Source organism: Galeopterus variegatus, unplaced genomic scaffold (genome assembly GCF_000696425.1).
Source record: "Galeopterus variegatus unplaced genomic scaffold, G_variegatus-3.0.2 Scaffold686, whole genome shotgun sequence".
NCBI lineage: Eukaryota > Metazoa > Chordata > Mammalia > Dermoptera > Cynocephalidae > Galeopterus > Galeopterus variegatus.
In genome coordinates this window covers 214,549-231,541 of record NW_007726797.1, presented here as the reverse complement: position 1 = coordinate 231,541, position 16,993 = coordinate 214,549, and the positions used below count along the sequence as shown (strand labels likewise).

General features: G+C 34.2%; 1 protein-coding gene across 5 annotated transcripts in view; it reads right to left on the bottom strand.

Moving 5' to 3' along the window:
• Positions 1–491: 491 nt before the first annotated feature.
• Positions 492–16,993, bottom strand: part of RAP1GDS1 (RAP1, GTP-GDP dissociation stimulator 1) — a 138,514-nt gene continuing 122,012 nt past the window's right edge. For all 5 annotated transcript variants that reach the window (XM_008571378.1, XM_008571380.1, XM_008571381.1 and 2 more), the window contains 3 exons: positions 9,390–9,516; positions 5,753–5,881; positions 492–2,313 (listed from right to left, as the gene is read on the bottom strand). In XM_008571378.1, coding sequence (XP_008569600.1) covers positions 2,186–2,313; positions 5,753–5,881; positions 9,390–9,516 — 384 coding nt within the window. In that variant the 3' untranslated portion in view covers positions 492–2,185. The remainder of the gene's footprint in view (positions 2,314–5,752; positions 5,882–9,389; positions 9,517–16,993) is intronic.

The following is a 16,993-nucleotide window of genomic DNA, read 5'->3' as shown; positions in this document are numbered from 1 at the left end:
GCCAGTCCTATATAGGATCCAAACCTGCGGCGGGAGCGTCACTGTGCTCCCAGCTCCGCACTCTCCCGAGTGCGCCACGGGCTCGGCCCTAAAGTTATATAACTTTAAAAATCCAAAAGCCAAAAATAAGAGGCTTCAAAGCATGAGAGGATTAGGCTTTATACTTTCTTGATGAAGATTAAAAAAAAAAAAAATCTAGCTATTTTTTAAAACCTAATCCTGAAAATTGAAAATTGTCTATATATGTGCTGAAGTTTTCTTTATAATAATGCTTTTCAACAGGGACAGATCCTACTATCAAAAAATTTCTTTTTCTGAACTCAAACTATCTAAATCTCAAATTCTCTAACAGTTCAAGCAGCCTGGAAACTTCATGGAAGTAGGAATTCATTCACTCATTCAACAAGTACTTAATGAGCAGCAACAATGACAAGCACTGTTCTAGGAGCAGGAAATATAGGTAAAATATACAAACAAACCAAATGATGCCATTACAGTTCAATATACTATTTATTTATTAAGTTATTAGTATGGACAGTCTATTATGCAACATTACAGATGTCTTTCAAAACCTATAATAAAATATAGTCTACTCTCCAGCCCAGGAGAAAGACAATAAAGATCATTCTTACAGCAAGTGTAGCATAAACACTCAACAGTCCCTTATTTGGACATCAAAGGGAATAATCACTCAAAAGATTCTTTACTTCCATTAGGGTTTTAACTTTCTTGACTGATGGCTGTTTTAGAGTCAAATGTCCGACTTAGGTCACTCAAGAGGTGTGTAGCATGTCATGTTGGAGAGGAAGGAGCTCCTGTCATTTCCCTGGCAGCCCTTTCTACTGTCCCGCAGTCCTTCATACTGGAGCCCATTTTGCCTTTTAGGCCAGTAACGGTAAAAACTTGGGTATGGGGAGAAGGCCGGGATGTTTTGATTAATTTTCAAAGATTATGTTCTGAAGCTCTAAAAACCCATTTGGAGGTGGTAGTGGCAGTGAAGAGTACACTATATTTTGCCAAGAGGGTCTTCTCATCTTGGGAATTTTGGCTTTCTTATAGCCTTTAAGATTACTGCAGTTCTCAATGAGAAAGTGGAGGTGGGAAACTGATTGGTAGGAGGCCATCTGCAGAATGAGGTGGACTGGCAACTATGGCTTTTATAACCTGCCTTCCTTTTACTTTAGACAAACTTGTTTCTACATCTTTCCTCCTATGCCCTGCTAGTTCTAATATGAGATTTTAAAGTACTATGAAAGATGAAACTTCTTGCTTTCATGCTGAATGATGAAAAAACGGCAAAAAACCCTCCAGTGAGTTATACTCAGTTTCCTCAGTTGAAAACAAGTTCCCAGTGACTTTTAAAGACAAGTAGTAGACAATGCTAATTAACTACTCATAGAAGAAGTTCTGAGGTGAAACTGTACATATATTAAAATCTAAAATATAGGCAAAACCCAAATGCTCTAGTATAATAGGGATTTTTCAATCCCTTAGTTTCACACTGAAAACTACAAATGTTTTCAATATCAGGCTATGATCACAGTCAATTAAAATAGGAAATCAGACACCTCAGGAAGTCTTGCCAAATTGTGGCAGTTTCAGTAGTCTACATAATTAGGAAAAAGCAGGAACCATAGGATAAAGAGTGAGAGCACTGGAATTTTATTTAACTCTAGGTTCCATGGGTTTGACATTAGTAGATAAGACTAATGAATGAGCAGCCAAACAGTTTTTTTGGTCACTGTGCTTCCCAAGCACCAAAAAGTGGAGCTATTTTTGCTATTCAATATTGTCTTTAATAAGCTAGACAGATCCTGCTGCATTCTTTGTTTCTAATTTACCAGCACATTATGATGTAGTTTACCATGTGTGAGGAGCAAGTCATTATGTAGTACCAAGTTTACATCATCATAGGACTACAACATGCACATTCTACTTAATGTAGATCAAGCAACAGGAATACAAGAGAACAGTTATGGGTGTTTTTGACAAAGTAATGTTCACACTAACTATGGGTTTAGAAATCTTATTAGGCAGGTACCTACAGCAGTTCTTCAATTGGTATTGGAACATTACACGCATGCACAAGTGATATGGTAGAGAATGAATTGGAAGAGGCAGCCGGATGGAGGACAAAGGGGAAGTCAGAGATGGGATGATGCCTTGTAACAGAGAGAGGCAGTTCTCAGCTTTCCACAGCAAGTCTCTGCTCTGTGAGAGAGGCCTGTTGGGCAACACTTTTGTTCTCATGACTGCGAAGTTTGGAGACAACATCTAGAAAGGCCAAATCCTGCACTTCCTTGTGTAGAGATTCTGAAAGACAGAAACAAGAAAACAGGTTCTGAGAGGTTGTTCTAGTCTTACTGTATAATCTTTCTAAAACATATACCCAAAATGTTTATTTTGATGAGACTGAGCTATTTTTTACAGGAAAAATAGCTCTTTTATAGGAAAAAATTGTGGAAAAAGACATAATAGTAGTCTAACAATGTCCTTTTTTGGGTGTATTATAATAAAAAAAAAATCAGAGAAACTTTACTTGCACATTTTTATAAAGATAAATTGGATGTCAAGTTCTGTAGTCTAAGGTTGATTAGACTAATGAGTTACAATTAAACACAGTTCATTTTAATAAGACTGACATATAAAACTAGAACCAACTTTTTTTTTTAGTAAAAATAGAAAAATCCATTCTAAAATTCATATGGAATCTCAAGGGACTCTGCATTTCCCAAACAAGTTTAAAAAAGAACAAAGTTGAAGGTTTCACACTATCTAATTTCAAAACTTACAGCAAAACTATAATAATCAAAACAGTGTGATACTTATATAAAAGCAGACATAAAGACCAACAGAATAGAATAGGTAGCCTACAAATAACCCTGACATATGTGGTCAAATGATTTTCAACAGGGTGCCAAGACTATTAAATGAGGAAAGGACAGTCTTTTCAACAAACAGTGTTGGGAAAACTCAATATCCACATGCAAAAAAAAATAAAGTTTGACCTTACCTTACACCATATACAAAAATTAACTCAAAATGGAGCAAAAACCTGTAAGAGCTAACACTTTAGGACTCTCAGAAGAAAACATAGGGGAAAAACTTCACGACTGAATTTAGCAGTGATTTCTTAGCTATGACACCAAAAGCATAGGCAACAAAAGGGAAAATAGGAAAACTGGACTTCATTAAAATTTCATTAAAATTAAAATTCATTAAAATTAAAATTTCCACAGAGTGAGAAGGCAATCCATGGAATGCGAGAAAATATTTGCAAGTCATATATCTGATGAGGGATTAATATACAGAACATATAAAGAACATCTACAACTTAACAACAACAAAATCTTGATTTAAAAAATATCCAAAGAACTTGGATATTTCTCCAAAGAAGATATACAAATGACCAATGTGCACATGAAGAGATCCCCAACATCATTAATCTTTAGAGAATGCAAATCAAAACCACAATAAGATACTACCTCACACTCATCAGGATCGCTACTATAAAAAACAAAAAATAAGTGTTGTTGAGGATGTTGAGAAATTGAGACCTATGTGCATTACTGAAATGTAAAATGGTACAGCCACTGTGGAAAATAGTATGGCAGTCCTCAAAATATTAAACATAGAATTACCATATGATCCAGCTATACCACTTCTGTGTATATACTGAAGAGGACTGAAAACAGGGACTTGAAGAGATATCTGCATACCAAGGTTCCTAGCAGCATTATTTGCAAAAGGCAAAAGATGGAAATAATCCAAATATCCATCAATTAATGAATGAATGAATAAACAAAATGTGATATATAAACACAGTAGAACATTATTCAGCCTTAAAAAGGAATGAAATTCTGATACATGATAAACACAGATAAACCTTAAAGACATTATGCTAAGTGAAATAAGCTAGACACAAAAGGACAAATATTTTATCATTCCACTTGTATGAGGTATCTAAAGTAGTCAAATTCAGAGACAGAAAATAGAATGGTGGTTGCCAGAGGCTGGGGGGAAGTGTTAATGGGAGTTTCACTTTGGGAAGATGATAAAGGTCAGGAGATGGATGGCAGTGATTGTTGCACAGCAATGAGAATGTATTTAATGCTACTAAACTATACACTTTAAGATGGTTAAAACACTAAATTTTGTGTTTTGTATATTTTACCACAATTTAAAAAATGCCTCAGCAATAATGAACATGCTTGAAGCAAATGGAAAAAAAAAAAGTTTCAGCATGTAAATAGGAGATATAAAGAAGAGGCAAATGGAAATTTTAGAACTGAGAAATAAAATAACAAATAAAATTTGATAGACTTAACCTTAGAATAGTGGAGACAGAGGAACTAATCAGTCAACTTTAAGATAGAACAATAGAAATTACTCAATCTGAACAACAGAGAGAAAATAAACTAAAAACAACACATACATACAATAAAGCTTGCATGGACCACATTTTTCAAGTGCAGAAAGAAAAGAACTATGAACCCAGAATCCTATATCCAGAGAAAATACTTTTCAGGAATGATGGGGAAATCAAGACATTCTCAAATGAAGGAAAACCCTAATTTAAAAGAATGGCTAAAGGAAGTTCTCTAAATAGAAAGGGAGTAATTTTTTTTTTTAAAGGAATCCAAAGCTATGGGTAAATATAATAAATGTTCTTTCTAAGAGTTTTCTGAATTACGTTTGGTGGTCGAAACAAAAATTGTAACACTGACTAATATGATTCTAAATGTATGTAGAGGAAATACTTAAGGCAATTATAAATGAGGAAAATGTTCAAGCAACCCACAGGAAGTCAGAAAAAGAAAACAGAGAAACAAGAAACAGAATAAGCAGAACAAAAAATGCAATTGCAGATTTAAAGCATAACCTATTAGTCATTACATTAAATGGTCTAAATACACCAACCAAAAGGGATTGGCAGAGTGGATTAAAAAAATAGGACCCAACTATATGCCGTCTACAAGAGATGCACTTCAAATATAATGATGCAGCAGATTGAAACTAAAAGGGTAGAGAAAGATCATGTGAATGTTATTCAAAAGAAAGCAGAAGTAACTATGTTAATGTCAGATAAAGTAGACTTTCAAGCAAAAAAACAAACAAAAAACCAAAATCAGACAGAGAGAAACATTACATAATGATAGAAGAGTCAATCCATCAAGGTGTATGCATCTAACTACAGAGCTGAAAAATATGTGAAGCAAAACTGATAGAACTAAAAAGAGAAATAGACAAATTCACAATTATACTTGGAGAGAATACCCCTCTCTCAACAACTGATAGAACAATTAGTCAGCAAATAAAGAAGAATATAGGAAACTCAACACCACTACTAACCAACAAGATCTAATAGACATTTATAGACTACTCTACCCAATAAACGCAGAATACACATTCTTTTCATGTGTCCATGAAACATATACCAAGATATGCCAATGATTTCTTGAATAAATTCCTTAGCTAATATCATGGCATACAAAAATCTGAACTTGTTCTTTACATAAAATAACATTTTAGAGTTAAAAAAAATTAACTTTTTAACACTGATTTTTGCCTATATTTTCTATTACAGTGAAGATCTTTTGGGAATATTTTCAGTGTAAAAACAATCCTATATCTTACATAAACAAATTTCTAATTTTTTTAAACCCAAAATGACCATTTACTATATATAGTTTTATATTTAATATTTAATGTCAACAATATGTTGATGGATATCAAAAGAAGAAATACTTACCAGATCCCATGAGAGCACAGATCAAGACCATGGAGTTATATTTGATTTCAGGAGCACTTCTCTCATCTGCTAGAAGTCTGTGTAAAATCTGTACAAGTTTAGCACTTTCTAGATCTTTCTCGGCAGTGCCTAGAATATGAAATAATTAACATATAAGTTATATTTACTGTATATGCACCTGGTATCATCAGGTTAAACACTGCTTCCTTTTCTAGAAACTGACTATGTGAAACCTTCCAAAAGGTTCTGATAAGTAATAATAACCTAGATAAGTAATATTAAATTCAGATCTTGTGAAAGACTACATAGAACTAGATTTCAACAGACATCTCAGGAGTTTAGGCTTAACACTCACAAAAGCAGAAAAGATGGTATAATAATATACAATATGTACCATCACCACCTTCAAGAATTATCATGGCCAACTTTGTTTCATCCATATGCTCTCAGCCATCCCAAATTGTTTTGGAGCCAATCTTATAAATCACACAACTTCCTCCAAATATTTCAGTATGTATCTTTAAAAGATAAGGACTCAAATGCAATTCCTATCAAAATCCCAGCAAGATTTTCTGTAGAAAATGGACAAGATTTTACTAAAATTTACATGAAAAGCCACAGGCCCTAAGAATAGCTAAACCCATCTTGATAAGAATAAAGTGGGAGGAATTCCTCTACCTGATATTAAGGCTTACTATACAGCGACAGTAATCAAGATAGTGTGGTAACATTGGTGGAGTGATAGACACACACACAGATCAAAGGGACTAAACAGAAGACTCAGAAATAGACTCACACATATATGCTCAACTGATTTACTTTTCCTGAAATCCTAGAGACAGAGCAATTGATTTTTCTTAAAAATAGCACAAAATCAGCTGAATGGAGGGAAGACAGCCTTTTCAACTAATGGTGCTGTAGCAGTTAGATATCCATAAGACAAAAAAACAAACCCTTACCTAAACCTCATACACATATTTACTCAAACTGGATCAAAGACTTAAATGTAAAATGTAAAACTATAAAGCTTTTACAACATATAAAGAAATCTTAAAACTCAAGAACTGAAAAAAATACAAATGGCAAATAAGCACATAAAAAGACGTTCAATATCATTAGCCATTAGGGAAATGGAAATTAAAACCACAATGAGATATCACTACATATCTGTCAGAATGGCTAAAATTAAAAGTAGGGACAATACCAAATGCTGGTGAGGATGCAGAGAAAACTGGATCACTCATATAGTGCTGGTGGGAATGTAAAATAACATAGCCCCTCTGGAACACTCCTAGGCTTCCAGAGAAAAGAAAATTTGTGTTCACACAAAAACCTGTACAAAAATGTTCATAACAGCTTATTTTTTATTTTTTAATTTCTTTTTGGTGGCTGGTGGGTATAGGGATTTGAATCCTTGACTTTGATGTTATTAGCACTGTGCTCTAACCCACTGAGCTAACCAGCCAGCTCAGGAGCTTTTATTTTAAACACCCCATACTGGGAGTCGGCCCAGATACCCTTCAACAGGTGATAATAAAAAGTCATGAACTGTTGATACACAAAACAAATTCAATGACTCTTAGGGAATTATGCTGAGCAAAAATAAGTCAATCCCAAAAGGTCACATACTATAAGATTAAAATTATTTAATAATTTTGAAATGACAAAAACTTAGAAATAAAGATAAGATTAGTGGGTTTCCAGGGGCTAGGGACAAGGTGGGAGATAGGTGTAGGAGGGAGATGGGTGCGGTTATAATGGGTAACAGGAGGGATCCTTGTGGTATTGGAACTGTTCAGTATTTTAACTGTGGTAGAAGACACACAAACCTACACAAGGGGTAAAACTATATAGAACTTAGCATACACACAAATGAATACAGAACTAGGAAATCTGAATAAGATAGGTAAATTATATCAGTGGTTAAAATATTATAGTCTTGCAAAATGTTCCCATTGGTAGAAACTGGAAAAAGTGTACAAGGGATCACTCTATATTATTTCTTACAACTGCACGTGAACCTACAATCATCTGAGAGAGAGAAAAAAAAAAAAAGGACTCAAAAATGCTATTTTAATAGTATTATGCAAAAAACTTGTAACGATGATTCCTTAATCATATCAAATAGTAGTATGGGCTTATTTTTATATCCTAGGCTTAAGGGGCTTAGGAAACACTGGGCAACAATAAAAATGTAAATATGTACTGTCATTTCATACAGTTTTATGGTTAGGGGACCAGATCCAGGCAAATGTTCAGCTATCAGGAAGCTGAAGAAATTGTAGCTTGTCTGAAAGATACTAGTTATGAAGGGCACAGAACCAGATTTGCCCCAGGCTGGGAGATCAAGGATATTCTGAAATTGCTCCATCACTTTGAGCCATTTAAAATCAGGGCACAAAACCCAGTTTAGTAACAGGTGTCCCCATTGACACCCACCCCTTTCATAGTCTTCCCACCTAAAGGTGTCTGGACTTCTAGATTGACTCACGTAATCTACTAAAACCACATGGGAAATCACAGGCTAAGCCAGGATGACAACTGACTTCCAAAACATCTCTAATCATAGACAAAATTCACTGAATATAAGCATAAATCTTCTTGAAGTCTTCTATTTTCTTTAAAGCAAATTTTACATCCTACTTACTGTTTACCTATGATTTTTTTTTTTAATAATTATAAATTGTTTCAAAGTTCAAAACTCTTGAAGAGGACAAAAATTCAAATCTTTCATATCCCAAAACTAAGTAAATCTGACAGTGGAGGAAGATAAACTATGTTTATGTTTTGCTTTCTCCTTCCTGGGATTGGGGTTGGTGGGTCCACTTGCCTCACTGTGAGAATTATAAAAAATAAATCATCAGTGGGAATTAAGAGGTAGGTGAGCAGCTAACAGTATCTACCCAAATGGCTTTGAACTAGACAGGGCACACCTATTAAGTCTATAGTCCTCTTTTGTGTAAAGCAATCTTAACCACAGGCCATGTGACTCTGATACTGTACCTGGCTGACTGTATTAGGGGTTGGTTCCTGAGCCAAAAGTTGCTACCTATAAGATAGATGTCTATGAGCTAGCTTCTCGTGAAGAATTCTGCCCAAGGGAATCATTTAGACTCTGCTTGTCGGGAGTTTTGAATTCAAAACACACAGAAGAGTGACACAGAAGATGAGAAATTAGAGTGAAGGCAATGCTATAAACCAATAAAAACTATGATGATTAGAGAAGGAGATCAGCCAAGAGAGAATCAGTAGTAGAGAGAACCAGCAGAGATGGAAGAAGTCTGGGTCACTGGAAGAATAGCAGACCCTTCACTTGCTGTTGTATTCTAAATGTTTGGTTTCTCTGTGAAGCCTGATGAAAATGTTCTCTATATTCTCTAAGTGGCTATAACTTGAAATATTATTTAAAAATTAAACTGACCCCAAAGCAGCACCCTAAAAATGTTATCAAAAGCAAAACCAAAGTGAACAGCCATGGTAACAACCTATATGATTTTCCATATATTCAGATACAGGTACAGACACACACTGGCAAAAAGCTTCCAGTCAAGGTTCTGTCTGACTTCAATTTCTTTCCTGTGCTTCCTTTCACCCAAGATAAAAACAGGAGAAAAGAAGTTTGTCACTGGGTACTTACCCAATTCTAAAGCTGCTATTAGTGCCAAAGCAACAAGGGCTTCATTCTGCATTATCACATGTTCACTAGTTGCCATGGTAACTAGATGCTTGATGCCACCACTCTGTACAATGGTTTTAATTACATCCTACAATAAATAAATATCACAGCATTATAAAATTTAATTTTAAACATAAAGAAACTGAATTACAATCAGTCAATTCATTGTTAAGTTATGTTTTTGTGACAGTATCCTGTATGAATCATTACATTTAACTATAAATTTTTTTCCTTCATGGAAGAAAAGGAAAAGCTTTTAGCTTTAAGTAAGTTTATCAAAAGATGACAACTTAAGTTGGCTAAGTGGAAAAGACCATTGTAGTTCATATCAAGGAACAGAGGGGCCTATAAGCTACCAAAGCCAAAGAAATAAAAGTGTCATTGCTCCAAATGTTGACCTACCTCAGGATCAACAAAAGAGAACAAAACTTGGAATTAAAAAAAAAAAATTCTTTTAAAAATTTTACAATAGTGTCACGTAGTTGTTCTCCAGATGCCCCAGGTAAAGTTTTCATAATTTTTTTTTTTAAGCACCTTTGCCTCTTGGTTCAATCTGACAAATGAGAGCTGGAATATATGCAAAGGGACTAAGCAGAACTTAAATTAAAATTCTTTGTCTGCCTTCATTTCTCATGGTTCCTAGAGCTCTGTCCTATCTCTGTGGCAGAGGAGGCAGTGGGCTCTGGATTCAATAAATCTCAGCACCAACACCGACTTTGAAGAAATTACTCAACTTCTCTTATTTCAGTGACTTCATCTGTGTCATCGAGATAATATAACTGTGTATCTCATAAGTTTTTGTAATAATTACAAAGTTAGCACATGAAAAGCATATATAAGAATATCTTTCTGTACACCAGCAATGAATTAGCTGAAAAAGAAATAAAGAAAGCAATCTCATTTACAATAGCTACAAGAAAATAAAATACATAGATTTATACACAGAATTTAACCAAGTAGGTGAATGATCTCTACAAGGACATCGATAAAACACTGATGAAAGAAACTGAAGAGGACTCACAAAAAATGGAAAGACATCCCATGTTCCTGGATTGGAAGAATCAGTACTGCAAAAATGCTACCAAAAGCAATCTATAGATTGAATACAATCCCTATTAAAATACCAATGACATTCTTCACAGAAATAGAAAAAAATCCTAAAATTTGTATTGGAACCACAAAAGATCCAGAATAGCCAAAGCAATCTACAGCAAAAAGAACAAAGCTGGAGGTATAACACTACCTAACTTCAAAATATTCTACAAAGCTATAGTAATCAAACAGCATGGTAGTGGCATAAAAACAGACACACATAAACCAGTGGAACAGAACAGAGAACCCAGAAATAAATCCACATATTTATAGCCAAATGATTTTCAAAAAGATGCCAAGAACATTCATCGTAGAAAGAACAGTCTCTTCAATAAATGTTGCTGGGAAAACTGGATATCCATATGCAAAAGAATGAAATTAGACCCCTATTTCTCACCATAAACAAAAATCAACTCAAAATGGATTAAAGAGTTAAATGTAAGACCAGAAACTATGAAACTACTAGAAGAAAACATAGGGGAAACACTTCAGGACATTGGTCTGGGCAAAGACCTCATTAAGAAAACCTCAAAAGCACAGGCAACAAATGCAAAAATAGATAAATGTGATTATATCGAACTAAAAAGCTTCTGCACAACAAAGGAAACAATCAATAGAGTGAAGGCACAACCTGCAGAATGGGAGAAAATACGTGCAAACTATTCATCTGAAAAGGAATTAATATCCAGAATAGACAATGAACTCAATTAAATAGCAAAAAAGCAAATAATCTGATCAAAAAATGGGCAAATGAGCTGAACAGACATTTCTCAGAATACATACAAATGGCCAACAGGTATATGAAAATATGCTCAACTTCACTAATCATCAGGGAATAAAAATAAAAACCCCAATGAGGTATCATCTCACTCCAGTGAGAATGGCTACTATCAAAAATACAAAAAATAGGTCTGATGGGTTAGCTCAGTTGGTTAGAGCTTGGTGCTGACTACACCAAGGTCCAGGGTTTGATCCCCACACTGGCCAGCTGCCAGAAAAAAAGACAAAAAAGACAAAGAAAAAAGACAAAAAAGATAAAGAAAAAAAAAATGCAAGTGAGGATGCAAAGAAAGGGAACTTTTATATACTGTTGATGGGAATGCAAATTAGTACAGCCATTACAAAAGACAGTATGAAGGTTCCTCAAAAAACTAAAAACAGAACTACCATATGATCTAGCAATCCCACTATGAGGTATATATCCAAAAGAAAGAAAATCAGTTATGTTGAAGAGCTGCCTGCACTCCCATGTTTATTACAGCACTATTCACAATGGCCAAGATAATGGAATGAACCCAAGTGTCCATCAAGAGATGAATGGACAAAAAATATGTGGTGTATATATATACAGAATACTATTCAACCATATAAAGTAAAATCCTGTCATCTGCAGCAACTTGGATGAGCTTGGAGGGCACCGTGTTAAACAAAATAAGCCAGGCACAGAAAGATAAATACTGCATGTTTTCACTCATAAGTGAAAGCTAAAATAGTTGATCTCACAGAAGTAGAGAGTAGAATAGTAGTTACCAGAGGCTGGGAACGAGAAAGGGTAGGGAGGATTGGGAGAGGTTGGTTGATGAATACAAAATTATAGCTAGATAGGAGGAATTAATTCCAGTGGTCTATAGCCATGCAGGCTGACTGTAATCAACAACTCATTGTATATTTTCAAATAGCAAGAAAAGAGGATTTTAAATGCTCCTAACACAAAGAAATGATAAATGTCTGAAATGATGGGAAAAAACCCAAATATCTGGCAAAAGATAGATGAAAAAAATAATGGTCACATTTATGGCTAGTACCCATTTTTGTCTTCATCCCACTTAGGGTTCTGTTGTCTTAGGACTCTTGGACTAAATATGATTTAGTGGGAAGTTTCAATTATAGAATATTTTTAATGTAATTTTCTTTGCTTGTTTGCACTATTTTTAGTAATTTGATTTAAGCTCTGGATATTTTAAGGAGTAGACTGAGTTACTTTCAATGATACAAACTAACTGTTATTAGAAATATTTTTCAAATTAATTTGCAAAAAATTTGAAAAAAGGTTTCCTTTATCCTATCTTATGTAAACTTTTAAGAAAACTATTTATAGACAATATCTTCACTCTGCACCTAAACTTTAGCGATCAAACATTCTAAATCAATGAAGTTCAAGAACTGAGTTATAATAGCTGTATTCTGGCATCTAGTAAGTCTTTTCCCATCAACTTCTTTTGGAAAATGTGAAACTATATTTTAAAGCCTGTTCTAACCTCCCAATTTACTGCTTACTTGATGACTGTTTATTTGGAACTGGTATAGAATTCTTAAAATTAGTAAAGAATTTTATAAAAATCACAAAAGAACTTATTAAGAAGATCAAAAGAGATTAATAGATACATATGTAGTCACCTAGGAAAGGTCCTTGGACTGTTACTTCATCCTCTATTTTTCGATTCACCCTGAAAAGTCCATTGTAGGTGAAGGAAGAACAGAGAATGAATGAAAGAAATTTGTACTTGAGAAATGAACAGTGCCCCCCCCTTAAGTCCAAGCATAGCTTCTTTTCCATCTCACTTTTTCAGAACAGATATCTGAATATTTCCTTTTAAAATGCCTGCTCTCTCTCCAATGACTTCAACAAATGTTTATTGAATAGCTACTCAATGGAGTTGCTTTGCCTAACAGAATGTGTGAAGAAGGATAATAAAGTATTGTACTTGTGTCATTGAGACAAAAAGAATATAATAATATTGCTGGCTACCCTTTACGGAGCAACAACTATATGCTTTATACTGTACTAGGTAGCTTATAGATAATAGCTCATTTTTATCTTGCAGAAAAATCCCATTAGCTAGATATTATCTCCAGTTTATAGATGAAGAAATTGAAGCTCAGATTAAGTTATGAATTTTTCCAAGGTCAGACAATGATTAAGTGATAAAGACAAGGCTCAAATCCAGGCAGTTTGCCTACTGGGACCTTGTTCTTAACCAAATGTGGTCAATGCAAAAGTATATGTACTAAATTCATAGTGGCATGCCCGGGCAGTCATTTAATATGATTTGAAGAGGCTCTATGAATGTATTATAAGATTATGTTTTAACTTCAAGATATACATATATATATCTATATCTATATACATATCTATATCTATATACATATATATATCTAAAAATATATATATATACACACCCACACACACATATATATTATGTGTGTGTGTATATATATATATATATATTTTTTTTTTTTAATGAAGGATATTAGTACCACTTCACAAAGTGAGAAGGTTCATCTGGAGAATTACAAATAATTTTAACCAATAAACTTCTAAAACTAATCTAGAGATTATTTTAACTTCTCTCTAACTATTTCATTTATAACAAATATACTGTAGATATACACAATGAAACAGTTCTCTAGATAGTCCTTCTAAACCCTAGATGTCTCTGCAAAGTTGCAAAAATTCTGGTGATGTTTTTTCAAAGTTCAAAGTTTGAGACAATGTTTTATTTTACAGTACTATTTCTCAAGGGGTTTTGTTTCGGAAAGCTAAGTTTTGCTACATATAAAACCAAAGCAAATTATCCATGCTAAAAATTTCACCTATTTAGCATTTATAGTCAATTTGCCCTTGATAAATGAAATAGACCCAGCTCAAGATTCTGTTGAAAACTGTATAATAAAAATGTTGACCAGAATGAAGGTTTTGAAATGGGGTTGGATTTGAAATAATCAATTTATAAGATTGCAGGCTGGCGTAGCCTCTGAGTTGGTGAGCCACCTTAAAAAAATTGTCTTTTTCAACATTGTATCATAAAGCCTACTCAGTATGGGATTTAAATAAATGTTTGTTGGCTGAATGAGTGCAAGACTAAATGCATTTGTTTAAACAAGTTTTTAGCTTGATAACTGATGAAGAATGTTACAGTTTTAAAAGGTAAAGAAAAGTGCCTACTTTGATAAGAGGAAGTTTTTAATATTCCTAGTGAAGAGGCAAACTATATTTCTTTTCCTGTTTTTGGTATCTGCAGTTGAAAGGTCCAGTAAGATGGTCAGGAGTTCTAGGCGAGGGCACTTTTTGAAGGGAAGGTGTGAATTTACCCAGTGGTATGAGCACAGAAATGCATTGCATATGGCTGAAATGATTAAGCAATGTGAAACTTTGCGAATCAATGCAAACTTTTGGAGGGTTGAGCTCTTAGAATTCAGGGTGATTTTAAAGGTGTATAATCTTCAAAGTTTAAGAATAACACAAGCAGAGAGCTGTGATTCACAACAGTTGGTTAAGGACCTATAGGAATGTATCAAATTTGTACCTAGTGTTTAATTATTTTAAAAGCTTATTCCAGAACAGCACTATTTTATTTTTTTCTTATTGTGCAGAACAGCATTTTCCAAAGTATGTCTAGTGTAATGTTAATAGATGCCACTTGCAAAAAGGATCCAGGGTCAAATACTTATTAGGGAATCACTGGATTAAATGAAGTTGACGAGATTTCTTTAGAATAGTACTAATGTGTGCTGTGAATCCCAAAGGCAAAAAAAGGATGCACTATTTCTATAATGAATCAGACCATACAATCCTTTTTCTTTTTGGAACATTTCTTGGAATTATTATTTGATAGAACATACTTTGAGAAATGCTGCTCAAAATTAGTCATTGATTCCACTTTAATTTTGGTTAAAATTAAAAATAATTTAAATGAACAGTTCTGACCTGGAACAAATGCGATGAACACACCTTATGTTTCTGATCATTAAAGTATGTGAATGAAGGTTCCTATTGCTTCTTTTTTAGCAGTATACTCTCAATGTAGAAAGATATGTAAAGGAAAAAATAGCCATTGTGTAATGAATTGTAAACCTAAAGTTAAAATGTGACTATAAAACTGCAATCCTATATAATTTCAAGCTGCTTTTGTTACACACACACACACACACGCACGCACGCACGCACACACCTACAAAGGTACCATGCCATATTTCTCCTCTTTCAGAGAATCTGCATGCTGATGGATGCTTAATGAGTACCCCTCAAAATTTTTTTGGTGTGGCAGGGAGAAGTGGGAGGTTAGATGAAGGAAAGGGAAATCTATGACAAATGAAATTCACAGAAAAGCCTCAAAATCTTCAAATTTAAATGTAATATTATAGCATTTAAATAGTGTTGGCTCCTAAATTTGATTTAAGAAGTTGGGATGCATCTTCCTGTGGACACATTTTTGTGTCCACTAATGGTCTGGTTATACAAGGGTACTTTAATAAGTTCGTGGAAAAATAGAATTGAAAGAAAGTACTAATTTTTTCATGAACTTTTTGAAGTACTCTCATATAATTCTGTTAGCTGATTCTGAAATGAAGTTACAGTACCTGAAGGTAATGAAGGTAATTGGAGGTACTGGATTAATCAAGGCTTCATTGGCCTGCCTTACTACCACGGGTGACAGGAATTTATCTTAGAGTTCCAAATTCGGATGCCAGAAATGTGTGTCTATTGTTTGTAATCTAGTTAATAGAATTATGGTTTTCCTAAACTCTAAACCATTGATGAGAATTCTCATGGAATAGAGCAAAGGATTAAGCATAAAGACTCCAAAAAGCCTGGCAGATTGGGTTGGGAGTAAGCAAGTTAGGGAGTGTTAGCTGCATCTCTTCCTGGAGTGTCTTATTTTGGTGAGTGGCATGATAACCCAACCTGGAATTATCTCTAAAACCATATCCTCCTTTAATCCTACTGTTGAATCCTGTCAATTCTACTACCTATATCTCTCTCAAGTCCTTCTTTTCTCTTACATCCTCACTGCTGATTGGTCAAACCATGTGAAATTTGTGTGTGTCAAAAATGGTTAAATATCAGCAACTTCAAATTGCTCAACCCAAAACCTTAATTCAGGCCTTTATCATCTCTCATGTATATTTTTGCAGTAACTTTCTAAATGTTCTCCCTGCCCCCATTAGATCCTAGAGACATCTTTCTAAATGAAAACCAAATAATGGCACCTTCTGCTTTAAACACTTTAAGAGCTTCCTACTTCTCTACAGAATCAAAGCCTATATCTTAACTTGGCATATAATTAATCTTAATCCCCAATTCTCATCCTCTCTGGCCACTGTCTCTACACAGTCTGTGCTTCAGCAATAATGCTTTATTTGCAATTTCATTCAAAAGCTATGCTGTTTTACATCTCTGTGCTTTTGTACAAACTGCTGTCTTTGCCTGCCAACGTCCTTTCCTCCTTTTCCCTTCCCTTCTCTTTCTGAGAGATTCTTAGTTAACCTCTAAAATATCACTCTTTCCATGACACATCCAGACCTAGACATCGTTGGGCTGTGTCTCCTCTATGTTACACCTGAATGGTATATGTGGTTTTAATGCTGAACTTAGCTGATTGTTTTTATATCCATCCTGTCACTAGACAGTTAATTCCTTTAAGGTAGCACTATATTTTATTACATTTATTTATTTATTTATTTATTTATTT